The 27958-nt window shown below is 51.9% G+C and overlaps 2 protein-coding genes across 2 annotated transcripts; both read left to right on the plus strand.

Annotated features, from left to right (window-relative positions):
- Positions 1-1056: 1056 nt before the first annotated feature.
- On the plus strand, positions 1057-3169 carry TMEM51 (transmembrane protein 51; the record flags this gene model as incomplete). Its single annotated transcript, XM_080358727.1, has 2 exons — positions 1057-1397; positions 2758-3169. The coding sequence occupies 2 exons, from the start codon at positions 1057-1059 to the stop codon at positions 3167-3169; spliced, it is 753 nt and encodes a 250-aa protein (XP_080214853.1).
- Positions 3170-5201: 2032 nt separating this feature from the next.
- FHAD1 (forkhead associated phosphopeptide binding domain 1) lies at positions 5202-27933 on the plus strand (the record flags this gene model as incomplete). The annotated part of the gene is made up of 28 exons (XM_080358773.1): positions 5202-5294; positions 5495-5701; positions 7643-7913; positions 9687-9775; positions 10026-10256; positions 11206-11329; positions 12031-12161; positions 13043-13111; positions 13526-13630; positions 14214-14321; positions 15532-15615; positions 15994-16146; positions 16685-16880; positions 18715-18785; positions 19105-19242; positions 19471-19578; positions 19797-19886; positions 20077-20302; positions 21006-21084; positions 21482-21597; positions 22165-22324; positions 22779-22887; positions 24129-24264; positions 24702-24829; positions 25132-25215; positions 26265-26485; positions 27067-27232; positions 27850-27933. 28 exons carry the CDS (start codon positions 5202-5204, stop codon positions 27931-27933), a joined length of 3777 nt encoding a protein of 1258 aa, XP_080214899.1.
- Positions 27934-27958: the final 25 nt, after the last annotated feature.

Raw genomic sequence — 27958 nt, forward strand, 5'->3', positions numbered from 1 at the left:
TGCAGGAAGGGGTTGCACTCGCAGCTGCATCTTCCAAGCCAGGGTCAGGGAGGTGAGCAGCCCGGAGATGTGTTTCCATGTGTTTATTTTTGACAAGAGAGCGCATCTGGTCCTGGTGACTCAGGAGAGGCAGAATTGAGCTCAGAAAAGTTGGCTGGGAGAGCAGCGGTTTTGCTTTCTGTTCCCCGGGCAGGGAGGCATTGCAGGGCAGGCAGCCAGTGCCGAGGCAGCCCCGCTCCATCCCCAACAGGGAAATGCAGAACTTGTGCAGCCGGAGGGTTATTTCTGGGTGGTTTCAGGTCAGTTTGCGTTGCCAATGGCTGTTTGTCTAAAGGCAGCCAAGCTCTATAAAGCACGGAGCATTTTTCCAAGCAGGGAGATTTATTTTGGTGGGGTTTCTTTGGTGCTGTGAAGAGGTCAGTTATCGTGCTCCTAAGGATGGTTAATTTAAGTCCTTAGCAAATGTCAATAATTCAATTCTTTCCTAAGGTTGGTGGGTATTAAAGTAGAGAAAGTAGCAAACAGGTGTGATGAGAACAGCCGGGAAGGATTGTAGAATCCTATAGGAAGAATCCTATAATCATTTTGGTTGGAAAAGACCCTCAGGATCATCCAGTCCAACCATTCCCCACCCCTGTCCCTGCCCCATGTCCTGAGAACCTCATGTCCGTCTGTCCAGCCCTCCAGGGATGGTGACTCCAGCACTGCCCTGGGCAGCCTGTTCCAATGCCCCACAGCCCTTTGGGGAAGAAATTGTTCCCCAGATCCAATCCTGCTGCCGATGGTTGTGTTGTGTCTCGACGTACTCTCCACAGACACGGTGGAATTAGATTTCCAGCATTAGTGGAATACAACGATGTTGTCATGGTGGTTGAAACGGCCGCTGCGTAGCCTTTGCATCCCGCCACGTGCTAATTATTGCTTTTCATCTCTCCCCAGAGCTCGCCGCCTACCAGGGGAGGGGACCGCACGCATGCCAGTGGTCCTGCATCCCCCCGAAACCCAGCCAGGCGATAAGGTGGGGACAGCACAGCCGGCCAGCCCGTGGCGGCAGCGATGGCCCAGTCCCGCACCAACGGCTCGCACTACGCCCTGACAGCCATCGGGCTGGGGATGCTCGTCCTCGGCATCATCATGGCCGTCTGGAACCTCGTCCCTGGCTTTGGCCCCGCCGACAAGCCCGCCACCCACGCCGGGAACAGCAGCAAGCCCGACCGCGGCACCGGGGGCATTTTGAAGAGTAAAACCTTCTCGGTGGCGTACGTGTTGGTGGGAGCCGGGGTGCTGCTGCTGCTGCTCTCCATCTGCTTGAATATCCGCGACAGGAAGAGGCAAAGCGAAGACATGGTTCACGTGCAGCACCAAGCGTCTGTAGAGCCCTCGCACCAGGAGGACAGGTGAGCCTGAATCACAGGGACATTTTGGTTGGAAAAGACCCTCAAGATCAACCAGTCCAACTGTTCCCCCAGCCATGTCCTGAGAACCTCATGTCCGTCTGTCCAACCCTCCAGGGATGGTGACTCCACCATTGCCCTGGGCAGCCTGTTCCAATGCTCCACAGCCCTTTCTGTGAATATTTTTTTCATTATGGGGCGAAATCAAGTGTAGGAATGAAACCAAGAGCTGTTACCCTTCCTCAAGAAGGTCAGGAGCAAGGAGAGCCAGGCCGATAGCAGTGTGTGCTAAAACAAAGGCACGCACAGCTCGTGGCTCAGGGCACAAATACATGATGGCGATTGGGTAGGAACAACTCCAGCTGTATTTATGGTGCCATAGGTGACAGGGAGCATTGTTTGTGTGTAAGCCGGGGTCTGGATGGAGCCGTGGCCGCTCCTGGCGTTGCCGGCACACAGGCAGCACGCCGGGAGGGAGCGCTGGACTCGGTGGTTAATGGTTAACGAAGAGTGAGATTGCTGGTGCGAGCAGGGAGATGGAGGGTGTCCTGTCTCACCGGGCGCAGGTTTTCCCCATGAAATTGTGATGATAACTTCATAATGCAAAGGGAACACCAAGTATACGCATGCGTAAATGGTGATGTATTGCAGAGCTGAATCTTTTTGCAGAAAAACTCAAGGTATTAATACATACACCACCAAAAAGACATCCAGATGGCAAAGACAGAGGGGTGATGTCCCTGTCAAATGTCTTTTGGCTGATTGTCAAGAGGGGAGGGGGGAAATCAGTATTCTGCTGGGGAAAGAAGTCACTGCTGTGCAATAGAAAAATGGATTTTGCGAGCAAAGAAAGTGGACGTAGGTCACAAGGCCATAAAAACGTGTGTGAATATAGGTGGGGTTGTGATCTGTTCCGTCAAACAAAAAGGAAGCGCTATAGAATGTAGAGGGGTAAATACAGGGTGTTTCAAAGAGATGGACCCGATTTCAAAGCAGCGTGTTCCACAACAGCAGCATATAACAACTACACGAAACTTCACAAAGGGTTTAATGAGCTTCAAATTTTAGGAACCTTTATATAAGCGCTCTGTGTTCCCTTCCCCTGCTGCATGGACCCAACGCCTCTCAAAGTGTTTCCTCCCACCGTGGTCACCACTGCTGTGATTCTTTTGAGGCTGATTCAAACGGGGTCCAACTTTTTGAAACACCCTGTAATTTGCTAAAGTTTTGGGTGGATCTTTTTATCCGTTCGCTCCATCCCCAACCCACGATGAAGCTGAAATGATGTGCTCCTGAAAGCCTGAATTTTAGTTTTTTTAAATTCATTTATTTATTTATTTTATTAATTCTTTTTTTCCTCTAGTCAAGAAGAGGATGAAGACGCATCTTCCCAGTACTATGTCCCCAGCTACGAGGAGGTGATGAACTCGGGCTACTCCGAGCCCAGAGACTTGGACAGGGGCCCCCAGCTCAGCGTCTCCCTCCCCTCCTACGAGTCACTGACGGGGCTGGACGAGAGCACCCAGACACCGGCCACCGCCGGCACGGAGCCCGGCACGGAACGGCACCCCAGCCGCCACAACTCGCGCCTGAGCAAACGCCTGAAGCCGCTCAAGGTCCGGAGGATCAAGTCAGAGAAGCTGCACCTGAAGGACATCAGGTTAAACCTGGCCGAAGGGAACAACAGCGTCCCCGTCACAATAGAGCCGCTCACCCCTCCGCCCAAGTACGAGGAGATCCAGGAGAAAGCGCCAGAGAGCCGGCAAATGACTTAAAAGAAGAGGAATATGCGTTGCTGCTGGGGTTTTTATTGGTTTGTTATTTTAAAGCACACTAAGAGGGACTCGGTCTGTGGGCGCAGGAGCGGTCGGGGCTGCCTGGACGCCGCGATGTGGAGGACACGATGGACGCGTCGCGCTGTGGCGTGGGGACAGGATGGGCTTTTCCCAGGATGGAACACGGGCAGATAAACCTGAATGCCAATAGGTCTGCTGCTGTGAAGTAAATGAAGGCTGGAAGTACCAAAAATGTAATTTGCGGTGATTTACATAAGGACCACCTGATGTGTTTTCTCACCTCCTCTCCCCCTTGCGCCAACAAGGCTTTTCCGAGCCACCAAACGGATACCAAACAAGGATTTTGCAAGTGGAAAAGGGGCAGCACTCCTTTTTTTCTTTGGTGCCTTTTCTTTCTGAGTATGGGAAATGGCATTTGCAGAGTAGCTCTGCAGCTTGCCCCGCTCCCGCCCGGGGCTGGGATGGCCCAGGGCCAGCCCCAACTCCTGCCAAGGTCTTTGCTGTGGGAATTGGGATGGAACAAGCCCCGTGTTCCCCAGGGAGAGTTTGGATTTCTTGCCTCGGTTGCTTTCCCTGTTGCGTTTTGTGTTTCCCAGGGGATGGTCTGAGGCGAGTGGAGAAATCCAGGGGTCGGGGGCTGAGTGCACTGAAATGGCTGAGGATGCTGTGCGAGCAGACCTGTTCCAAATAAATATTTTGTACATTGTGTGTGTGTGTGCGCTCATGTGTGGCTGACCCTTCCCAAGGTTTGAAATCCATCGGCTGGTTTGGGGTGGATGCTGCTCCATGGACATCCCAATAAATCCCCAAATTCTGGGCTTCCAGCAAAGCTTTTGATGACAAAAACATCATGATGTGCAGCCACGGGCTCCCTTCAATGGTCTGAATTTTGATGGTGTGGGTAGAGAGCAGAATCTCTCCTGAATTTGCAGTAGATGTTGATGTTTCCTGGCCAATCTGCCCTCTGGGCTGCTGGGACAGATGTGGTTGTGTTGGTTCAATGCTGATATTGATGTAGATTTGTCCCTTCAACAGAGGTTGACTTGGTTAGCAAAAGGTGTGTAAGAGGAGCACAAACGGGCAAAATGGAAACCAAGAAGAGATGCTGCTCCAAATCTGTATCACAGTTTCTCTTGTTTAGTTATTATTTGATATTGCATCTCTTGATTTTTGTGGTCGTATTAGATGAATTCCACTGTGCTGTGTCGCAGTGGGCAGCACAAACTCAAAATATTGTCATTGAATAAAGCACTCCCTGACTGAAGGGAAGGAAGAAGTACTAGAAGAATATGGCCCAGATGGAGGGATTTGGGGCAGGGGGTGCGGGGATGGGATGAAAGCAGCTCAAGTGTCACCAACATTAGAGTGGCCAAAACAGAGGCTGCTGGGTTGGGTATTGGTGGCGGGTGTGTTATTTTCCTGTTTTCTGCTGAGAAAGGGCGTTTGGCAGGTTGGGATGAAGGCGAGTCGACTGAGAAGCGTGCCAACGGGTCACAGCGCCCTCAGCACCAGGTGGCAATGTTAATCCAGTCACCTGAGGCTGCAAGACCTGTTTGTGCATACGTGCATGGGATTAATTCAAAAAATAAGTAAGAAAGGGGGAAAAAATGTTCAGTGGCAACTTGCATGGATCCCTGTGAGTTTTTTGATAGGTGGGGAAATGCTCCTATGTGTGTCACCTGCCGTCAGGGAGAGCCGCAGCTGGCACAGGGCTGTGTTGTGCTGCCAGACCGGTTGCTTGGAAAAAGGAGAAGGGGGAAAAGAAATCCAAAACAAAGAGAAAAATGAGGGTGGCAGCAGACTCCGTCCCGGCTGGGGTTTCCAAGGCTACCGCGAAGCTGTGGCTGCGCCACTGGCCATGGCAGAGCTGCGTTTGGGTTGATTTTGCACAATTCTAGTGCATGAGTTGGTCGGGACGTCCTTGACTCGGTTGCCTGTGTTGGAGGGGCGTTGCTAAACGAGGAGTTGTTGTGTTTTATAATGCAAGCCTTGCAGGTGCAAGGGCTGGACGATGCGAGCCTTTCTAAAGAGTTCGGAGGGGTGTTTTCAGCTGAAACCGCACACGACGATAGGCAGACACGAAGGGTCCGACATCGTCCTGCAGGTAGGGTCGAGGAAGTCCATGGTCCTAAGATGGATGGTGGTTTGTATGCGGGGAGGAGGGTGCACCGTGGTCGCCCAGGGCTACCAGCTCGCTTCTGCAGGGATGTACAGCAATGAGAGGGAGGGCTCGGCAAATCAGTAACAAAACCCGAGCTGCTTTCCGGCAGGTTTCCCTGCTTGCCTGTTGATTGCCCGTGCCAGTCCGCAGGTGTAGCCGATCGTCAGGCAGCCCTCAGATTCACCGCCTGGGACAACGGCTTTGTCCTGCAGGACTTCAACTCCCCCCACGGCACCTTCGTCAATGGCTGCCAGGTCCAAAACGCGGCCGTGAAAGTGAGTCCGGGAGATATCCTGCGCTTCGGAGCGGGGGGAGAATCCTTCGAGCTGGTGGTGGACGGGGCTGCCCAGGTAAGGATGGAAGGGGATACCCAGGTACAGGTGGGTGCTGCTGCTCCCCAGGAGCAGGATCAGGCTCCCAGACTCATCTGGGTGATCTCGGGAAAAGCAAAGGGTGAGAAAAGGAAAAGCTGGAGCTCCCTCTGCTGCAGAAACTCGGGCAGTTCAGTAGGAAAAAAGGAAAAGCCCAGGACGGGTTTCCCAACAGTAATTTGGACATGAGGTCTGGAAAACGTCCTTTTCCTCTATTTGCGTTTTGATGTTTCCTCAAGAGTTACTACAAGGAGTGATGGTTTTCAACTAAAGGAGGGGAGATTCAGCTGGACATGAGGAAGGAATTGTTGGCCCTGAGGGTGGTGAGAGCCTGGCCCAGGTTGGCCAGAGAGGTGGTGGATGAACCATCCCTGGAGACATCCCAGGCCAGGCTGGACGGGGCTCTGAGCAACCTGAGCTGGTGAAGATGTCCCTGCTCATGGCAGGGGGGGCACTGGAGAGCTGGGAAGGTCCCTTTATCCCAAACTGTTCTATGATTCTACTTACTCACACAGCTGTTTGCTTTTGGATCTCACCAAGAGCAAACTAGAAGGTGCTGGGCTGGGCTGTGCGTAGCTGAGATGCTGTGTTGTCCTGCACAGCGTGGCCAGGGCATCGCAGCTGACTTGGGAGCTCAAGAGAAATCCAAAGTGATTGTAAACTTGGAAAGAGTGTTGTCAAACATAGTGGCAGTCTGTCTGTGGGAGAACAGCTTTTTTAGGGATGTCTGTGTAGGTCATGGAGCTTTTGGGTTATTACACAGTTCAGGATTGATAAGATCTGGTGTTATTTGTAATATTTTGACTCTTGAGGAATACCAGAAAATAGATACTAAGACAGAGTCCGGGGAATGTGTATTGTGTACCTGGTGGTGAGAGACGCAGAGCCTGGTCTTCCAGCTGTGCCTGTGCACAAATAAATCTTCACCCAAATACTGGGTTTAGGGGTCTCAGCAAGATTCCTGGTGTAGCAACTGAGCCAGTGAATCCAAAGTTATCCAGAAAGCCTTGGCCGAGAGACATTTAAAAACCGCTCAGCTCCCCAATGCAGGCAGAGCAGCCGGGGTGCCCGTGCTGCTCAGGTAGAGCTGGTTCTTGCTGGAACAGGGAGCATTTTAATTTCCAAAAGTAAGATGAACCCAGAAAGCAGTTCTGCAGCGTGACCCAGAGGAAGCCCTGCGGTGCTTCTGACGCTTCTTCATCCTCCCCTGGTGGAACAGCTTTGAAGCCTCTGAATGCAGAGAGTAAATCACCTGTGCATTGCACCCCGTGAGGTGTCAATGGTCTATAATATAGGGAATTTTCTCTCATTTTCTCTAGTTTCAGAGGAACATGATATAAGGAGGAGTAACATCCAGCTGTGAGTCACATCTGCAGTGCCCCAGAGCTCAGGACAAGTGTCCAGAAAGGGCGTTTGTAACCTGACATTAAACCTCAATGGTGGCTTGTCTCTTCTGCACCGGGAAGCTTTCCTCATAAGGAGAAGAGCAGATATTGTCCTAATTACATGTCTGATAGGTCTGAAAAATGTGACAACGAGCCAGGAGTGCAATGAGAGGGTTTGGTTCAGCGTGAGGAATGGGAGAAATGAGAGGGCAGGACAGCTGGTGTGCGAGCCAGGAGAGGCGTGAACCAGGGCGTCCCCATTTTGCAAACGGCATGCGGAATTAGGGTAGTCAAATGTAGAGAGGGAAGAACTCAAAAAGCAGCAAACCTTAATAATTTATCTTGATTTCCACAAAATATTTGGGATTCCTGATTTAAACCTGGCACTTGGCAAATGGAAACGGGAAAGGACTGAAATTCTACCGCTACTCAGATCTCTGCCTATGTTTTGTTCCACATAATGCACGCTTATCAGGGGCTAAAAACCTTCCTAAAATCTTGCTGATGTTGTGTTTGGTTTTGTTTCGCACTGCAGATGTCCTATCCGCCCGTGAAACGTCGCACAGCATGGAGCGGGCAGCTCCAGTTGGTTGCAGAGCCCAAGCCCCGGACTCCTGCATGTCCGTCCCACCTCCCCTCGCTGCGGGGGCCGCACCCCCCCAGCTCTCCGGGCAACCGGGCTCCCGGAGCAGCTGGCCACGTGCCACATCCACCGCTGCGGAAGCGACCGCTCAGTGCCTGGGCTAGGAGCGTGGCCACCACCGTCCCGCCGGACGCTTTCAGCGGGACCTCCATGGTGAGGCCAGGTACTCCCCAATGCCAAATTGGGTCATTGGTAGCCAGGTCACCTCCTGGAGCAACTCAGTGTTGGGTAAAGTTGATCCAAGCAGAGGTGGTTTTGATATGAGCTGAGCAGTGACGAGTGTTGCCAGAGATCAGGTGTGAGTCCGTGTCCAGTGGATATAATTGGAGACCGTGTGTGGTCCTTGGTGGCATGTGGGTCAGTTAAGAAATGGGCTGTGACATGAAATGTAGATGAGAATCAGAATAATGGAATGGTTTGGGTTGGAAGGGATCTACAAAGCTCCCCCGGTGCCACCCCTGCCGTGAGCAGGGACATCTTCACCAGCTCAGGTTGCTCAGAGCCCCGTCCAGCCTGGTCTGGGATGTCTCCAGGGATGGTTCATCCACCACCTCTCTGGCCAACCTGGGCCAGCCTCCCACCACCCTCAGGGGCAACAATTCCTTCCTCATATCTGGCCTGAGGTTCTTGGGGACATGGTTTAGAGGCAGCGTTGGGTTAATGGTTGGACTCAATGATCTTAAATGTCTTTTGCATCCAAAAGGGTTCTGTGATTTCATGCACAGGAATGCTGTTGCCCTCATAGCTGAGGGACTTTTCCTCTTCCTTCTTCCTTGTGTGTGATTGGGAAGGGCGATAACTGTATCTGCACCGGCGACTCATGCACTTATTGCCGTCCCCTGCTTGAAGTGATGGTTTTTCCTCCTTTGAAGTGCAGTTACTGGCTGCCTTGTGTGCAGGGACTATAAACTAGATCAATAGCCAATACCTTTCTGAAAATAAAGCATGCAATAGCACCAGAGCAGAGGAATGGATTTGTGAGAACAGTACACCTAGAGAATGAGTTTTTTGCCACAAACGTAGCTTGTTATGGCCTGAGACACAATCTGGTGGTTTTCCTGGTTTGGGGTTGGGTTGTTTGCACAGTTGTAATTAATACAACGTCAATAGTTGAAGTGCCAAGGTACGACGGGTGTTCCAGAGCAGAGGCTGTGCCAGCAGCGGTGCTGAAAGACGTGTCCAGGGGCAGAACTTGAAGTTGCCGTGAAGGTAAAGGGAAGAAAGAACGTACTCCAGGTTTGCATGTACGCATCTGATTTGGGGGAAATACAGCCAAGAGGATCCAGATGTGCTAATCGCAGTGAACGTGGCTATTAGTATGTGCAAAGTTAAATGTGAAGCTGCTTTCTGTGGGGGGCTGGGCAATGCTGAAAAATCCAAGGAGCCTTTATCTGTTCTGTCTCTGCTGGCCTTGAGGCTTTTTTGTTCACAGAGGTGTATTATTCCTCTCTGTGGTGCAGACTGACGGCACCGGTGTCTTTTTAGTGCCAAATAGTTGTTTTCCAGTTGTGAACCAAGTTCATGGATTGTAAAATAGCTGCTGCCTTAGAATAGTTGTGAGTCAAGTGAGAGGGATGCTGCAGGAAGCACTACTGCTGCATAGCATGGAGGGGATCAGGCTCTGCTCCCCAGGAACAAGCACTAGGACCAGAGGAAACGGCCTCAAGTTGCTCCAGGGGAGGTTGAGGTTGGATGTGGGAACAATTTCTTCCCCAAAGGGCTGTGGGGCATTGGAACAGGCTGCCCAGGGCAGTGCTGGAGTCACCATCCCTGGAGGGCTGGACAGACGGACGTGAGGTTCTCAGGACATGGGGCAGGGACAGGGGTGGGGAATGGTTGGACTCGATCATCTTGAAGGTCTTTTCCAAGCAAAGTGATCTATGATTCCATGATTCTCATGCTGACATTTGCTGCTGTCGTGTTTGCTTTCTTCCAGCTTCGACCAACATCTCAGGCAATGGTGCGAGTGGTGTGGGGGGAGCCCCTTCCCCAGGAACTCATGACACAGATGTCCTGCAGGAGAAGGTGATGCTGGGGAAGGTGTGAGTGTCACCATCCCTGTCCCACTCCTGTTTGTATGTCCGGCCATGAGTCCCAGCAGGATGCAGGGACTGTCACCAAAGGCTCCTGGGGATGAGGACTGCTGGGTGGACAGAGGACATGGATACATTGGGAAGCCGGGGCGAGCGTGTCCATGCATCGGTACCCCTGGAGCAGGCAGCCTGGTGTCTCCATAGCCAGAGAGTGACAGATGTCACCCATAATCTGCCCACAGGGTGAAAGGCTTGTGCAATCGGAGAAGGAAATCAGTCACCTATCTGGTTTGGAAACAGAATCAAAGCAGAAAGACGCTGTGATAAGGGATCTGCAGGATGAGATCGCGGCGATGGCGAAGACTTTGGCTCAGGCGGCGGCGAGGAACGAGGTGGAGCTGAGCCAGAAGCTGCTCACCTTCAACCGAGAGCTGGGAGCCAAAACAGAGGAGATCAAAACCCTGAGGGAACAGGTACTGAACACCTCGATGGGCACTGAGCAGGGAAAATACCTCGGATACAGATGTGCTTCTAGTTTAGCACTCGGTTTTTAGGAGCAGCAGGTTGCATATCTGAAACCAAGGGAAATGAGGTAGGTTTGGGTTTTCTTCAAATTTTTTTGTTTTGTGCATTTGCTTGCTCTCTGTGCAAGTTTCCCTGTGACTATAAGCACTGGAACAGCTGCCCAGGGCGGCGCTGGAGTCACCATCCCTGGAGGGCTGGACAGACGGACATGAGGTTCTCAGGACATGGGGCAGGGACAGGGCTGGGGAACAGTTGGAGTCTATGAGCTTGAGGGTCTTTTCCAACCAAAATGATTCTATGAGATGAAACATGCAGTGTCTGTCTTCCCAGCGGCTTTCGTTTCTCTGACAAAAGCGTCTTCCACCTGTGGATTCCCTCTATTCTCTCTTCTATACTCTCCAGTAATTGCTTTGTGAAACCGGTCATTTGAGCAGTGGGAAGCAAATTGGCGCTATCTGCAGAGCGGTGTTGCCTGGAGTGGATAGCACAAGCTATTCCCTACTCCCCGTTTCCAGTGAGGGCTGGACAAACTGTCTTTGAAGCAGAAACACGATTTATTAGCAGCTCTGGATCTGTGTTTGTGATAATGTATAGGTATGCCCAGAGAAGGTGGCAAATCTGCAGGTGTTTCTGCCCATTACCACGTTAGTGTCACCCAGCCGTGGATTCATGGCATCGCAGGCAGCGAACACATTGCTTCTGTGCACTTTTGATATTAGGATTTGAGTGTGAACAACCAAAATGAATTTAAGTTCATCCGATCCAAAGCAATGACTGCTGACAGTCAAAGATGCTCAAGAGTAACCCTATCGGAGTGGGACCTGGCAGCACTGGATTTCCCTCTCCAAACGGGGCTTTATTAATAAGTTATATGGCAGGTGAACCTGTATTTTGCAGATCAGCAACCTGCAGAAAGGCTCGAGCCAGGTTTTCAGCCATTCCCTCTATGAAAGAGACCTGGAGATCGGAAGGCTGCGGAAAGAAGGCGAGAAGCTGAAGAGGGACCACGCTTTGGCTGCAGGTATTTTATCCCTGGAGCTCCATGTAAGGGCACGAAGCAGTTTGGTGCCTGATGTTGATAATAAACGAGCTTTGGTAAAGCTGTAAGGGCAACAAATGATTTGTAGCGGCTTGTAGAAATCATCCGACCTGTGTTTCTGTGCACCGAAGCTCTGACTTGATGAGCGCCATAGAGTGAGGGACACTTTGGGGACTAAAGTGATGGGACTGAGAACTTTTAAGGGAAAAAAAAGTCTCAAGTGTGGATTGCAGGGCAGGTTCTGAGCTGCTCGGGGCTGTACCCGCCTGCAAAGGCCACCTTGGACCATAAACCTTTTCCAATGGTCTTTATCAGGCACAAGGAATGCAGCGTGCACACAAAATATTTGCTTTTGTAAAACGTTCAGATTAGCACAAGCGTTCTGCTCGGTTTCATTGCCCAAGATAAGGGAGTAGGATCAGTGCCTGGCAGGGAGCGGAGCCGCGGATCTGATATAATAACGCAGCAAAAATGGATCCATAGGAGCCACTCGTCCAGGGAGCATCTGCTGCGAGGCCCTGAGGAGCCTGTTAGTGATGCTGTCACGGAGCAATGGCCAGCATGGCATGCCCAAAGCTGAATTTGCTTTCCAAGCTTGTCAAAAAAGGGGGAAGGACAGTCGCTCAGGGGTTTTTTGCAGGGATGCTCTTGCACAGCGTCTCACCGGAGCTGTTATTCTCAAGGTCTAGTGACCAGCCTGCAACGGGAGATCACCGGGAAGGAGCAGAAAATCCAGCAGCTCAAGGATGACGTTGAGAAAATGAAGAGGGAAAGCAGGGACAAGGACCATCAGCTCGCGGTCGTTTCTGCCAAGGTTAACATCCTAATGAGGGGGCTCGGTAATTTACCATCTCGCATAAGGGTTAAGGTGGGAAAGCAGGCGGAGAAGGCTTGATTCTCTGTGTTAAGGGGTGTAGCAGCTATTTCTGTGGCTGCTTATTGGAACGTGGGGGTCCTGCCTGCATGCAAACAACTTTTCCCCTGGGATGTGCCAGCACTGGGGCTGTGGTTGTGTCTCGGTGCCGGGTGATGCCCACGGAGCCATGTCGCCTCCCCCAGCCAAATCCCCCCCGCCTTGTTCTGCATTCAGGTGCTGTCCACCCTGGATTTCTCATGGCACAGTGGCTGTTTGTTACGCACAAAATACTCGTGCCAAGTTCCTCGCGAGGAGCCATGGAAACCCCGTTTTGATGTGGCTCCCTGCAGCCCAGCCTGGGGTTTTTTTTTCCCCCTTCAATAAAGCAGCCTGTGCAGCAGGTTGTTTCTTTGTATTTGCAGCTCCCCCCTTAAGCGGCAGAGCCACATCATCTGCATAATAAGCACAGAGCCAGTGCTGGGTTTTGGCTGGCTGACTAGGGGCTGTTCCATGAGGTTTCAGTGATTTATAGTGAATTTTAACGGTGGAAAAGATCCGTGGGGCCCATGGGTGCAGGCAGAGGTCGCTGTACCTGGCCGAGCATCCTCCCCAGCAGCTCTCTGGACGTCAGTGATGAGGATCAACCCTTTAACTGGTGGAAAAAGGGATATATATGGATATTTGAGCCTTCATGCGTGGGAGGGGAACCAGGCATCCCAGGGAAGCATCCTGCTCGGTACTGGGTGTCCCACAGCGCTCACATTGTCATTTCCTGCAGAAATGACTGTATCTGCCTGTCCTGATGATTTGTTTTTTCCTTGTGTTGCCGTTCGTTCTAGTGCTCTAGAATTAAAGAGGAAATGAAACATGAACTCGGAGAGCGAGAAGTAATAATTGCGTGCCGAAATGTGAGTTGCAAGTCATTCGGGGTGACGGAGCACACGGGAAAGCAGCAATGATGGGAATGCATCATGGAGAGAATAATTAACTGGGCGTTTTAAGAGAGTCGTTTTGAATCTGATTCTTGTAATAGAAGGCACCTGATGTGCATAGTGAACCAGAGAAACACAAACTCCTGTAAAAATTGTAATACCGCATTACTGTGCAGGGAAACAGTGTTTATAATAAGATTGAAATTCCACTTGAAAGCAAATCTAACCACAGTAAATATAGTTTAGAAGAAAATTCTAAGTTAAGTTAATGCAGTTAAGTTAAGTTAAGGTAAGTTAAATGGGATAGAAGGGGGAGAATGTACTGCTTATGGAATAAAATCCTGCGGAGAGGCAATGGTGAGACCCTGCTCTGTCCTGGGACTCTTGCAGCGCATCGGGGAGCTGGAACGTGACCTGGGGAGGCTGCAGGAAGAAATCCAGAAGTGTAGCACTGAACAGGAGAGCACCCGAAACCAGCTGGCCCAGAAAGCCAAGGTAACCTGAGCGAGCGGTGGGTTAAAAAGTCACAGATGGATGATGGCTCAGGGACCAAACCACGGCAAACTGCAGCGTCAAGGGTCTGATGCTGCAAACCCACCCCCCTGCTAAAGGATTGCTCCCGTCTTCTGCTGTTTCATAGAATTATAGAGTCACAGAAGAGTTTGTGTTGAAGGGACCTCCCCAGCTCATCTAGTTCCACCCCTGCCATGAGCAGGGACATCTTCAGCAGCTCAGGTTGCTCAGAGCCCCGTCCAGCCTGGCCTGGGATGCCTCCAGGGATGGTTCATCCACCACCTCTCTGGCCAACCTGGGCCAGGCTCTCACCACCCTCAAGGCCAACTATTTCTAACTCATGTCCAGCTTGAATCTCCCTCCTTTAGTTTAAAACCATCACTCCTTGTCCTATCACAACATGCCCTGCTCAAAAGTCTGTCCCCATCTTTCTTATAGGCCTCTTTTAAGTACAGTATTTGGAGTCATCTGATGTGAATATGGAATAGTTAGGGTAAAAAGTGCTTTCAGCATGATTGCCGGGTGTTGCTTTGATGTGCAAATGCTCTTTTTTTTGTCCTTGCAGGCTGAGGAGGAGCTGAAGGAAACCTGTGCCAGGCAAGTGCTGCAGCTGCGGGAGATGGGGCGCAGGGAGCGGCTGCTGCGAGCGGAGCTGGGGCAGGGCAAGGAGCAGGTAGGGAGGAGGGGAGCATCCCCCAGGCTGGGCTGGAGGCAGCAAAAACACAGATTTTCCCATGGGGAAGAACATTGTGGTTGAGTGCAGGAAAGGAAATGCAGCGTCCAAACCCTGGCACGGGGCTTAACTTGTCATCGGGTGCAGTATAATAGGCTTATCCACAGGATTTGTGTAGGCAGCGTGGAAGATGCAGCGGGTTTAATAGGATACAGAGATGCACTATAGTCTCTGTAATCGTAGTTATGTTGTCTGGCACCCATGCAAACCCTCCTCCATGCCTGGGCAATGCTGCTCCGGGCAGAGACAGCCCTTTGCAGAACAACATCGCAGCGGGATAAAGCCGTGCTTTGCACAAGAAGGTCATGTTCCCCCATTAAACTGCAACTCAGAGTTTTACTAGCACGAATTTGGTAGCAGACTTGGTCAATGGGAGGTAGAAAAAAGCTGTGGACAGTTTGATTACATGTTTGGAAAATAAACCCAGTGTTTGTGCAGAGCTGAGCCAAAGGGCGACCTCAAGCTTTTAAGGGCAGATGGAGACTTTTTGGGTCTGTGTGCTGCCTGGTAGGTTAGCACAGAGGCAGCCACGTGTCGAGGAGCTGTGATACGGGAGTGTAAAGCAGTAACCTCAGTGGAAACAGTTGTCATCTCCTGCAGAGAGGCTGGGGGTGGCATCCCCAGCCTGCCCCAACTGTTCCGCAGGAGAAAATAGGAGTTGGCCATCAGAAATCCCTGCTGGAGCGTGGGATGGAGCAGCTGCTGAGCTCAGTTTGTCCATCCTTCGCAATTTGTACTGGCCTTGAGTCATTACAACCCTGCCACAGCAAGAGCAAAGCAGCAGGAGATGTTCAGGAGTCACGTTGTCCGTGGCCTCCGCGATGCATGGTTCTGGTGGTCACACCTTGCACCTTGTAGGCCGAGAGAGGGATGTGAATAACCACTGTGCCTCGCCTCTGGTGGGGTGCAAGCAGTCAGGGTCAAAAGAGGGGCGTCAGGGGCAAAGAAAGGGGTGTCAGAGCACCCTTGCAAAGCTGCGTGATGAGAATGGTGCATGCGCTAACACGATGTCCTGAGGGGATGGCAGGAGGGTGCACAAGGTGTCCAAGGTGGCAGGTACCAGGACACCTTTTGCATTGATGGGTGCAGGGCTGGGGAGAGTGGAGCAGCAGAGCCAGTATCGATTCTCCTGTGTCCGTCTCTGCTGTAGCTGGAGTCCTTCAAAACCCGAGTGATGCGAGCCTGTTCTCCAGCAGCAGCGTGCATTGCAGGGAAAGCCGTAACGGAGCAGCAGGTGAGGCTGGACACCAGCGCACGGAGATGCTCGCTGCCTCCAAAACCCACATTTGCTCAACTTGGCCGCTGCAGGATGGCCACAGTGCCTGCTCCATGCACAGTAGTGCTGGTCGCATCCAAGCTTCTCTAGATTGTAAGTCGTGCCGCAGCTCTTCCAGGTTATCGATACTGCTCCAGAATGTCAAGGGGATGTGGTATTTTTTACCCCCAAAAGCTTGGATGGGATCAATGGGCTGCAACAGGGAGAGGCCCAGAAGTCTGGCGTGGTTTGCAGCAAGTCTCAGTCATCGCTCACTGAAACAATCTGTGGTCCCTCAGCTGAAAAAGTGTATTAATGTAATATCTTATTCTGGTTTACCTTCACGTGCTTTTGCAGGTGATAGAGAAGGTCGGGGAGATCTGCAAAGAAAACCAACAAAGTCATGAGAGAGAGAAGGGTCTGCAGGAGGAATTAAGCTCTAGGCTCTTGAAGGAAAAGGAGATGTCTGCAAATCTGGAGGTGTTCAAGAAATCCGTGTGTGGGCTCCAGGTCAGTGTTTTAAACACTGCGGGTAAGATGGCAGCCAGGAGATAAGTGGCACAGGGTGTTCCAGCAGCTTGAGGGTAGGTCAGAGAAAAGATGTGCTTGTGCATCAGCACCAGCAAGGGCACAGCTCTCCAGATCAACGAGAGGTGAGTGTAGCCCCCAGAAATATTGGTTGGAAATAAATGGGATGTGTCACAGAAGTGTCCTCCTCTGGGCCTGCCAGGAACCGTTCCCACCCAAGATACTGACCCATGAAGTGAAAAGTGTTTCTGTGGTTCAGAGTGTTCATCTGCAACCTCCAGAGAGGTGGTGGGTGCCCCATTCCTGGAGACATCCCAAGCCAGGCTGGACGGGGCTTTGAGCAACCTGAGCTGAAGACGTCCCTGCTCATGGCAGGGGTGGCACTGGGTGACCTTTGTAGATCCCTTCCAACCCAAACCATTCTATGGTTGTACCCAGGACTTTCTCAGAGATGTTGTGCTATTACCCAGGTCCCAGAAGCCCATGGAGTCCACCTTGTTCACTGCTGTATTTTCTGCAGGAGTGCCTGAGGAGCTCCTGCAGCAGCGACAGCCTGCGAGGGCAGCTGGGGAGGCTGGAGGTGACAATCCTGGACCCCTCCGTCTCGGCCATTGGAGTGGCAGTGGTGGAGATGGCATCTGTCCTCCTGTCCTGGCTGGAGGACACAGAGCAGCTCCTGGCCAGCGCAGGGATGGACCCGCATGCCTCCAGCAAAGGTCTGTGTCACACGGGGTGTCCTTGGGCACAAACCTGCTCTAGGTGGGATGTCCTACTCAGCCAGCCATAGAAGAGAACATCCAGCTTGGGAATGCCAGGCCCTACATATTGGTGCAAATCTCAGGGAGTCTGGGCATCAAAGAATCCTGCTCAGTGTGCATGCTCATATTCCTCTGCGCACCGGTCACCCCGTGTAGCCAGTGCCAGATGTAGGACTCTGAGGTTTGTCTTTGGGATGTCTGTGTGTGGTGGACCTGACCTACTGCCATCGTGGTTATTCAGTCAAAGTGACTTTTGCCATGGTGGCATCTAGGAAATGCTTATTGATTGTGATTGTGGCTGTGGTGCTGGCTGAGATCCGAACCCTTTGTCTCAAGGTTAGAAATTATTTTATCTTCCCTTTCCTGTGCCCCATCTGTAGTGGAGCAGCAGAGCAATTGCTGTGTGGAGTTTGCCAAAACCAAGTTTAGGTGAACAGCGTGTGGAAAACATGGGAGCTGTAGTAGCACAAATCTGTGTCAAAGCATTGTCAGAGATGGACTTTTTAGGAGTACCTGTTGTGATAGGACAAGGGATGATGGTTTTAAACTAAAGGAGGGGAGGTTCAGGCTGGACATGAGGAAGAAACTGTTGGCCCTGAGGGTGGTGAGAGCCTGGCCCAGGTTGGCCGGAGAGGTGGTGGATGAACCATCCCTGGAGACATCCCAGGCCAGGCTGGACGGGGCTCTGAGCAACCTGAGCTGGTGCAGATGTCCCTGCTCATGGCAGGGGTGGCACTGGGGGAGCTGGGAAGGGCCCTTCAACACAAACTGTTCTGTGTATCTTTGATGTTGTCTTGTGGAGTGTCACTGCAGAGGAGTGATGGCTGTGACAGCAGCGTGGGAGGGGGAACATCGCTCTCCTGGCAGCACTGAGCATCTCAAAGGGGTGCAGGACGTGCTGGGCGGCGCTGGGGCGATGCAGCATTGGCGAGGGTGCAGGAGGAGCTGTGAGGCCGCTGTGGTTAGCAGAGCAGTAATTATAGCACCAGGAGCATCCTGCAGCAGCAAGCCGTCCTCAGCTCTTGCAAAAGCGTCGGGCTTAGAGAAGACGAGGTGACGCAGCAAAACGGGTGACAGTGTGTGACAAGGAAAACAAGTCTGCTGGTGGGCGCAGGCAGCTGGGCTGTGTGCGCAGCCAGGATCCCTTCCAGAGATGTCTCAGCAATCTCCTGTGGGTGGGAATGTGCCGTGGGTCCAGTAAGTGCAGAGAGGAAACCCTTGGCTGGCCCCAGGAGCCTTTCTGAGGGCACCTCTGAGCGTGAATCCCACAGCAAGAGGCTGGTGAGGATCTGTGGGTGCCAGGTGGAGTTGGTCTCCACTGATAGCTGACACCAGCACACAGAATCACAGGATCATTTTGGTTGGAAAAGCCCCTCAAACTCATCCAGTCCAACTGTTCCCCAGCCCTGGCATTGCCCCATGTCCTGAGAACCTCATGTCCGTCTGTCCAACCCTCCAGGGATGGTGACTCCAGCACTGCCCTGGGCAGCCTGTTCCAATGCCCCACAGCCCTTTGGGCAAGAAATTGTTCCCCAGATCCAACCTCAACCTCCCCTGGCTCAACCTGAGGCCATTGTCCCAGCCTGGAAGGGCAGCCCATGCTGAGCGTGTTTTCTGGGTATCCCAACTAGCGTTGGGCGGTGCCCGTGCCTTTGGTGGTCCCTTCTCCCTGTTGCCCCTGGAGGAACCTGGACCTCCATCCTTAGGTGAGGGGGGCCCCAGAGAATGCTCCAGGTGGGATGTGTGGGCTGTGTGAGCATCTCATACATTGAGACTCTGTTGGTTTTTGTAGGGCTCTTGGCTGCTCTCGGGGAATTGTTGGAGGATTATCAGGAAGCCACACAGAGGAAGAGGCTATTACAGGTACAGAAATGTGTATGTATGTGAACCGAGTGAATTGGGGATCTTTCTATTGGTAAACATGATCGTAGTCCCAAATGAGCCAGTATGGGACCCAAATTTGGAATGTATGGCAGCAGAGGTCCCTGGGTCTGCACTAAATTCAGGAGAATGGAGAAGACAAAGCCCATTGTCAGCATGAAGTGTCCGTATCCCTAATGCGGCAAGGATGGAGGGTATTTCTCTCTCTTGAATTGTTACTGAATGTGCTCAGGATGTTTATTTCTTGCTCTCCTGCTGAGACGCTTCCTCCAGCTCCTCGGTATCTACTGTTTCCCCATAGGCTCAATTAGAGAAGGTCCAGGAGTTGCAGGCAGCTTTGCTGCAGGAACACGTGAAGGAGCTGGAAGCAAAACACGAGCAAGACCTACAGACAAAAATAAATCAAATTATATTGGAAAAGGACAAGGAGAACAAAGAGGTATGTCGACATGGTTGTTTCTTAGGAAAACTACTGTTATGCAGGAAAAATGGGTGTATATAGTAGCATTGCCTAGTGAGAGGAAGGAACCTCCAGCCCTAAGTTGTCTGGGTGCAGCACCAAGAACCCAGATATCTTCTTGTATTGATATGTGTGGTTTTAACTCCACAAGGTATGTTTGGGTTTGTTTTTTTTTTTTCAATGAATTTGAGGGCTGTCCATTCTCAGATTCTGGAGAGCACCATCTCCAAGGAGAAGGACAAATGCAAGCAGTCCCTGGAGGAAGAACAGAAGAAGACCCGAGACCTGGAGAGCCACCTGCGAAGCGTGACCGAGGTCAGTGGCACGCACGGGACGTAAAGCAGAACTTTTCATGCTTGGAATAGTTAAATCTGAAAGTGCTCTGTAGCATGGTGATGCATTTGGTCAGAGGCCATCGGTGGACTGTGGTGGGTTTTATTCACCAAAATAAGCATAGATGCACATGTGCAGAGAGAAAAGTGGATTTTTGCAAGCCTTTTACCTTCTCAATTACTGCTAATTTCCTCATATAGGTAATGGAAAAGAAGGCAAAAGAGCAGGAGGTTTCAGACTGCAGACTGAGAGAAGCTATGAGCAACCTGGAGGAAGCTGCGACACGAGAGGTACCTCCAGCAACCCCCGTGTGCACGTAGATGTGTGTTGGTGAAGAAGGTTTCCCGGTCCCTGCTGACCTGGGGCCAGAATCCTTCCCTTCCCTCTGTCTGTCCAACTGCCAGCCAGGAGAGATGATGCAGATTATGATCCCAAAGGAAAACACATGCAAAACTTCCAACCACACATCTTCTTTCCTAGATAACGTTGCAGCAACAGGTTCTCGTGCGAGATGAGCAGCTCAAGACCGTTCAGGAGGAGAATGAGTTTCAGAGGCGGAAACTGGAAGAAGAAATACTGGAATATAAAGAGCAAATAAAGCAACATTCCCTGACAATTGTGGCCTTAGAGGAAAAGTTGGTGGAGACCAAGCAGCAGCAGAAGACGCTGGAGGAAGAAAATGCAGCGCTTGTGGAAAAATTAGAAGGTAGCTAAGGGTTGCATGGGGTGAGTTTGTATTAAGAGCCCTCTCAGCTGATGTGAAATTATATAGAGATGGAGGAATGCGTTTACAAAATGCCTCCCACAGCAGCAAGTTGTTGTTTTGAGGTTGGTCTGAATGCAGGACAAGCTCTGTGAGCCCCCGAAGAAGCCATTTCACAAGGAGTTGTGTTGTTCTGTGGCTTTGGGGACTGCTGTTGGTTGTTCCTGCTGGAGAAGAGCCTGCTAAAGTCATAAGACTGGGGCACTTCTGGCTGCAGGCAAGCATATGTGATCCTGAGCAAGGAAGGATTTAAGGAACAGGCCAGATATGAGGAAGGAATTGTTGGTCCTGAGGGTGGTGAGAGCCTGGCCCAGGTTGGCCAGAGAGGTGGTGGATGAACCATCCCTGGAGACATCCCAGGCCAGGCTGGACGGGGCTCTGAGCAACCTGAGTTGCTGAAGATGTCCCTGCTCATGGCAGTGGGGGCACTGGGGGAGCTGGGAAGGTCCCTTCAACCCAAACTATTCTGTGGTTCCATCAACTGTCTAAACACTGTTGGAACTGGAGCCTAAGAGACCCAGGTCTCCAAGAATGAACATCCTCAGTCTTCAAAGCTGTTGTGAAGGAGAGGGCACAGCAGGAGCAAACAGATCAAATGTGTATGCTTTACACAGAAGTAATTTGCTTTTCTTATTTTGTCCCATAGGTTTTCAGGGCGATGCTCACCAGTCAACATCAAGAACTTGTCTGGAGGCTTCTCCTGCTGCAGAGATGCCCGGTTGTGTGTAAGCAGCACTTGCTGATGATGGTTGTGTTTGGAGGGGATAGATAGGAGCAGGGCAGCCATGGCAATGAGAGCTTCAGGGAGCCTGAGGGGCTGATTGCAACTTGCCTTGAGGCCTTTTGGTGAAAAGAGTCCTTTCGTTAGGCTGAGACAGTCTGAAGTGCATATAGTGTCAAAATGATGCAGAACAACGTGAGTGACCTCTGTCCTGCCTGGGCGGCTCCAGGTAAGAGAGAGCTGGAAAGACCGATGCCACAGGCGTGAACCCAGAGGAGTGAAAGGTGCCTGAAAACTGGTGTTTACTGATTAATCATGAGATGCAGCTCAAGAAAGCACATGCAGGCTCCATGACATGATTCTTTCAAATGAATTTGTGACATTGCAATTATCTTTTTCAGGAAATTCAGGGAGGAGCTGGCAGCGGCGCAGAGCATCCTCCTGTCCAAGGAGGCCGTCATCGCTGGACTCACCAGAGAGTTAGTGGAAACCAGGGCCAGGATGTCAGACATGAGAGGTGGGTGAATTGTATTGGGTGGTTTCCAACTTCCCATCCCTCCTCTGAGCAGTAACAAGGGTGGGTACAGGCAGATAATGGGAAATAGATGTCACTGTTCTCAAGCAATGCTGTTGCCTTTCTCAGGGCAAAGCAGGCGGTCTCATTGTCTTTGGGTAGGTGAATTCCTCACTGTTCTTGGCTAAGTGACTGAGTTCAGTTTTGGACCCCTCATGCCAAGAAAGCCCTTGAGTTTTGGAAGGTGTTGGTCTCATCTCCCCAGGAACAAGCGCCAGGATGAGAGGAAACGGCCTCAAGTTGTGCCAGGGGAGGTTGAGGTTGGATTTGGGAACAATTTCTTGCCCAAAGGGCTGTGGGGCATTGAACAGGCTGCCCAGGGCAGTGCTGGAGTCACCATCCCTGGAGGGCTGGACAGACGGACATGAGGTTCTCAGGACGTGGGGTAGTGACAACACATGAGTGATGGTGCTCTGGGGAAAGGGGTCGCATCCGTTTCATGGAGAACTGCAGATGCCCCAGGGCTGAGTGAGGAGCCACCAGACACACACCGAGCTGTTGTGTGTCCAGGGGAGCTGGGCGAGGAGCAGAAGGTGGAACTGGAGCGGAACCTGAGCCAGGTGAAACGTCAAGAGCGGGAACTGAACCTGCTCAGAGAGAAGCTCTCTCGGATGTCCAGCCTGGTGGAGAAGAAGGATGGAGCCCTGAAAGCAGCAGCCGAAGAGTTAAGGTACATGCTTCTGTGACCTTATGCTTTGCCGAAGCTGCTCTGTAGATTCCCAGCAGCTGATGGGAAGTGATGGAGTCACCATCCCTGGAGGGGTTCAACAGACAGAGATGAGGTTCTCAGGGACATGGTTAGGTGACATTGTTGGTTTATGGTTGGACTCAGTGATCTTGAGGGTCTCTTCCAACCAAAATGATCCTATAATTCTATTCTGGTATCTCCCCGGGAGCAAAAGGCATATGTGAGAGCATCTGCATTGAGCTCAGCAATGCCCATATGGAAGTGCCATGTGAACCAAAATGGGCTTTTTTTAGTGGAGCTCAAGCCAGTGGATGTGAATGTTCCCACCCACACTGTGCTAGTCACCAGTGGGTACCCAGGGCGCTGTTCTCCACAAGCTGTTTGGGTGACCCTCATCCATCACGACATCCCACAAGGGTCTTGTCTCTTGGCACAGACGAGCCCGAGCCGACTGCCAGGCACTGAGGGATGCCGCCCGAGAAACGGCCGAAAAGACGGAGGATGCTCCTGGGATGCCCGTGCAGGCGGGTGAAGCCTCCGAGAGGGTAAGTCATGGTTTTCTGCGAGTATCGATCACATGCATGGTGTTTCTCAGCACTGTGGTGAGACCTGGTGATGTCCAGGCAAGGCTGGGCTCTGCTCGAAGCTGGCCGGAGCGCAGGATCGCTGGCTGCTCCTGCTGCTGGCAGATGAGCTGATGTTTGCACAGCACTTTGGAGCCATGAAGTGTTGTGTGTGTGCTAATGGGCTGCGGTAGTTGCCAATTAGATGGGATAGCAGCGTGCTGAAAGTTCTGCGAGCATTCCCAACCTTGCTCAGCCTGATGCTGGCTGTATTGGTGACACAAAAGCAGTTGTGTTGTTTTATTTAATAGGATTGAATCCGCAGGAGTTAGGGGTAGCTTGTTGCACAGGACAAGAATAAATGCTTCTTGTGCTGAATTCCTCTTTGATTTCCCCAGTTATGGAAATGGGAAGAACTCAAAGGTAGGTGCAGCAGCAGATGGAGGGACTGTAGAGGGATCGTACAGCCCGTTCCGCAGCGGTGGCAGCCAGCCTGCCAGCGAGGAAGGCTGGATGCGTGGGGGCCAAGCGCTGACTCACAGCCAGATGACAAGCGGGAGGTATTGCCCGTCCTGTTCCGCGTTGAAGCGATGGGGAGGGGGAGCAGGAGGTGCAGCCCACCCAAATCTGTGGGTCAGGAGCAAACTGCATCTCACCGAGCGGTGCTGGGGAACAAGGGCGGCCAGACCCTGGTGGGCCATTTGCAGCTGTCATTAGCTGCGTGCAGGTTGTAGCGTTGGCCCTGCTCTGTCCTAGATCTTTGAGTATTTGTCACAATGCAGCGAGCTGATTGGGGCTGGAATAGGGGAATGCACGTCTGTGCACATGGGTGTAGTTTGAAAGAGAATAATGTATGAGATCATGTATAAATGCAAGACACCAAGTGTATCGGTGTGTAGAAAACAGTAAATGCTTTGCGGTAGCACGAAATGCAAGAGAAAAATGCTGACATGGCCTTTGCCAGCTCTCTGGAGCATTTGCAAGGTTGATGTCCCCACCAGAGTGTGGCTGGCACAGCAGAGTATCCAAAGCATCTCCAACACTGCTCTTCTACCCCACAAATTCACGGGGAGGGTGTAGGATGAGACGCTCCGTGGGTTTTGCTCTTGGCACATGCCAAGTGACCAGCATCTCTCAGCAAGGCCGTGTTTAAGGCAGGTTTAAGCTGAGCTCACATTGAGCCAAGCTGCAGCCTGGGCGAGAACCAGCTGGGCTTCTTCCAGGAGCCGGCGTTGGACTTGGCTGACCTCGGTGCGAAATGCCGAGGCCTCAGGCACGAGGAAACGATCCAGCGCCAAAAAGAAGGTTTGGGTGAGCTCCGGGAGAGAATAAAGATGCTGGAGAAGATGCAGCCCTCAGGTAAGTGTGGCTGTCACCTCAGGGAACTGAGCCTTGGCCATGCATAACCTTGCAAATACTGCACGCTGTAAGAATCTTCTGCTTGTCCTAACTCCTCCTGGTCTGATCCCTTTCCATCTCACATTATCCCTGTATTGAGAGCAGTATGGAAAAGCGGTGTCATCTCTGTTAGAAGCTACAAGTAGAGTAGCAGTTTGTGGTGCAATCTCTGAATTGTCAGCAGGAAAATAGTTTTGCTTCTGTTTTATGGAGAGAAAGCAATTTCCCAAATGCTTGGACAAAGATGCCAGTGGGAAAGGCTGGTGCCAGCTTTACTCTGTAGCCTGTGCATCTATCTAGAAGGGGAAACCTGGTGAGTCTCAAAGTGTTTGTGGTATGAAACCCCAGCATGTCCCATGGAGAGTGGAATGACTTGTTGGGTGGTTTTTTGCCCCCAGTTGTCATGAACAAGGTTTTGGAGCCACTGGTGGTCCTGATGAAAGACCTACCAGAGGAAATAGTCCAGAAAACAGGTCTTGAGAAGGAATCTACAGCCATGTCAGGAGCGAAGCTAAAAACCAGCAAGGTAAGAAGGCACTTTTGTGGTTCATGGTGCTTGTGGCTTCTTTGGAAAAGTATGCCCTGGAGCAAGGAGAATTAGGCTTCCATATATGCTGAATAAGAAGATGAGAAGCGAGGGAGAGATGTATATAATCGTGCAGCTTATAAGATGCAGCATTTGCAGGGGGGTTGGCAGCTCCTGCCAGGCTTTGGGTCATCCTCATCTTGCCAGGGCCGTCATCCTATGCAGCAGAAAGGGTGCTCGAGGCAGCTCAACCCGAAGCCAGGAGATCTGTGGGCTCTGTTGGTCTTTCCCTGTCTGTGCAGGTTCCTGGCTCTGGTCTGAATGGAGCCACCAATGGGGCAGCGAGCTCAGAGATGGCAGATGAGATGGACCTCGGTGAGAAGATGGTATGTCAGTGACAGACGTGTTCATGTGGTACCCGGCGCTCATAGAGGGTAGATTGTTTTCAAACTCATTGCTGGAGGAAGTGATCATCACCAGGGCTGTGGTGAAGGGTGAGCTGTGTGGTGCAAAACCTGGGGCGTGCCAGGGGCTGCCAGGATGTTCTGGGACCCCAGAACATGTTGTGGTCCATCCTTCTCCCCTTCCCACCTAACATTTTTGGGAGTGTTCCCTTGGGCACTCAGGGCTGATCCTCAAGGACAGGGATGATTGGGGAGGATGGAAACCTTCACCAATGCATGTGCCTACTAGATGATGTGAGGTTTGGAGGGTGTTGGTCTCTTCTCCCAAGGAACAAGCGCCAGGAGCAGAGGAAACGGCCTCAAGTTGCGCCAGGGGAGGTTGAGGTTGGATTTAGGAACAATTTCTTCCCCAGAGGGCTGTGGGGCATTGGAACAGGCTGCCCAGGGCAGTGCTGGAGTCACCATCCCTGGAGGGCTGGACAGACGGACATGAGGTTCTCAGGACATGGGGCAGTGCCAGGGGTGGGGGAATGTTTGGACTTGATCATCTTGAAAGTCTTTTCCAACCAAAATGATTCTCTGAGAGAAGCTGCAGAATGATGGAGGTGGCTGCTGGAGGAGGAGGGGTTGTGTCAGTTGGTCTCTTCCCTCCAAAAGGTACAGAATAAATTCCATTAGGGAAAACAGCACAATTGAATGTTGGAAAACAATTCAATCCCAAGGAGTCCTGCTGCTGAGAATGGGACTCCAGATGTGAGAGAGGTTGCGATGTGTCACCTCTCCAAGCACCTCAAAGACACGGATGAACCCCAGGCAGCCGTATTTTTTAGGAGCACTCAAAAAAGCTCACCCAGGGAAAGCACGAGTGGAAATTAAACAAAGGGGAAGGCACGCAGCAGTTTCCTTTTGTGATATTTTCATCTCCCTCTGTAGAGCAGAATGGAAGCAGATGGCTTAGCGGTGTGATGTTATGTGGCGGAGGAGTTGGCAGGCCCTAGTAAATAAAGCATTCCCTGTTCTTACCCCCACAGTACCTGGATGTTCTTGGTGCTCTGGGCAGGCTGCTGAAGATGGAGGAGCTGTCTGGAATGCAGCCTCTGAAGCATCTTCCTCGGGAGGGGAGGCAGGAAGCGGGACTGCAGAGACGGAAGGACCTGGCACTGCTGTATGATAAGATCAGGCACCTCAAGAGCTGTCTGGAGAGAAAAGAAGAAATGCTGAAAGATTACGAGTCAAACGTGGAGCAACTCAGGTAGCAAAGGGCAAAGTGGTCGTTACTGGTGAGACCTGGTCCTGGGATGCAAAGTGACAGGGAATTCAGGGACAGGAGTGGTGCAGATGGTCTTGGGGGTCTTGAGATGGTCTTGAACCCACCAGCAGGCTTGTGCAAGCCCTGCTGCTGTTTGCAGCACAAATGCAGAAGTCTGCCTGCCCGCAGCTCTGGAAAACACGGTGTGGAAAGATATTTCAGGGCTGGTGTTGATATGCTTCAGTATTCAAAGTTAGGCAAGAGGTTTGATAACAATCTCCAAACTCACTGAGGGTGCAAGGAGGGGGACGCCTTGAAGAGGTGGCATCTGGGTCTTGGCAAAGGCAAGAGGAGTGAGGTTTTGCACAGCGCAGGGGGGAGGTTTGCTAAAACATGTGCAGGTCCTTGCAAGGTGTGAGGCACTCTGATGCCCTTTGGTGTCACCCCATAGTATGGGGGGGGTCCTAGTAGAGACACAAGAGGGATCTGGGTTTGCTCAGTAGCCGTGACCCCCCCAGGCAGAGCCCGGCTGGGGACAGGGGGGTCAACGCAGTGACAGATTCACTCCCTCCTGTTTTGCACAGGTTGAACCAAGCGTCTCTGCAGAGGTGCCAGGAGGAGATGTCCAAGCTGGACGCTGAGGTCTACAAGGAGGCAGAAGAGAAGGCTTTGCTGAGAGAGGCCCTGGAGAGGACACAGCTCCAGCTGAGCCAGGAGAAGCGGCTGCTGCGAGCGGCCAAACTGCAGAAGGTGAGAACACGGGAGCAGGCGAGCACAGTCCAGGATGACACCTGGAGTTCAACATCCCTGAGTGCTTAGTGGCAGATCATAGAATAGAATCTTCAAATCATTTTGGTTGGAAAAGCCCTTTAAGATGATCGAGTCCAGTCGTTCCCCAGCCCTGGCACTGCCCCATGTCCTGAGAACCTCATCTCCATCTGTCCAACCCCTCCAGGGATGGTGACTCCAGCACTGCCCTGGGCAGCCTATTCCAATGCCCCACAGCCCTTCCTTGGTCGTGGTGGTCAGGAGGCACCTCTGAGTTCAGTGAGGTGCTACAAGATGTGTCTGCCCCGATGATGTACGAAGGCTGAGGAGATGCAGTGCACAGCCTGAATGTTCAGCCAGTGCTAAGGTGCCCAAGATGAGTCCTGCAAGTAGAAAGAAGGTGCCTCTTGGTGTTACCCAGAGCCTTTCAGGGGACCAGTTGCAGGAGCCTCCAGGCTGTGCCCATTCTCCAGAAGGCAGAGGGGGAAGGCATGGTGTCCTCTGGTCACTTGGTTGCAGGCAATGCTTAACTCTGGTACTTCTTGCAGCACTGAGCTCTGGCAGGCGAACGTGATGTTCACTGTCTCTCTGTTCTGCAGCCTGGAGCCAAGAAGCCCTTCTGCTCGGGAAAACCGAAGGCCAAAGACCATGCAGCAGGAGGCTTCAAGAAGGGAAGCACATAGCAGTGGCAACACATGGGCCTTTGGT

The sequence above is a fragment of the Nesoenas mayeri genome, assembly GCF_963082525.1.
Source record: "Nesoenas mayeri genome assembly, chromosome: 24".
Taxonomy (NCBI): domain Eukaryota; kingdom Metazoa; phylum Chordata; class Aves; order Columbiformes; family Columbidae; genus Nesoenas; species Nesoenas mayeri.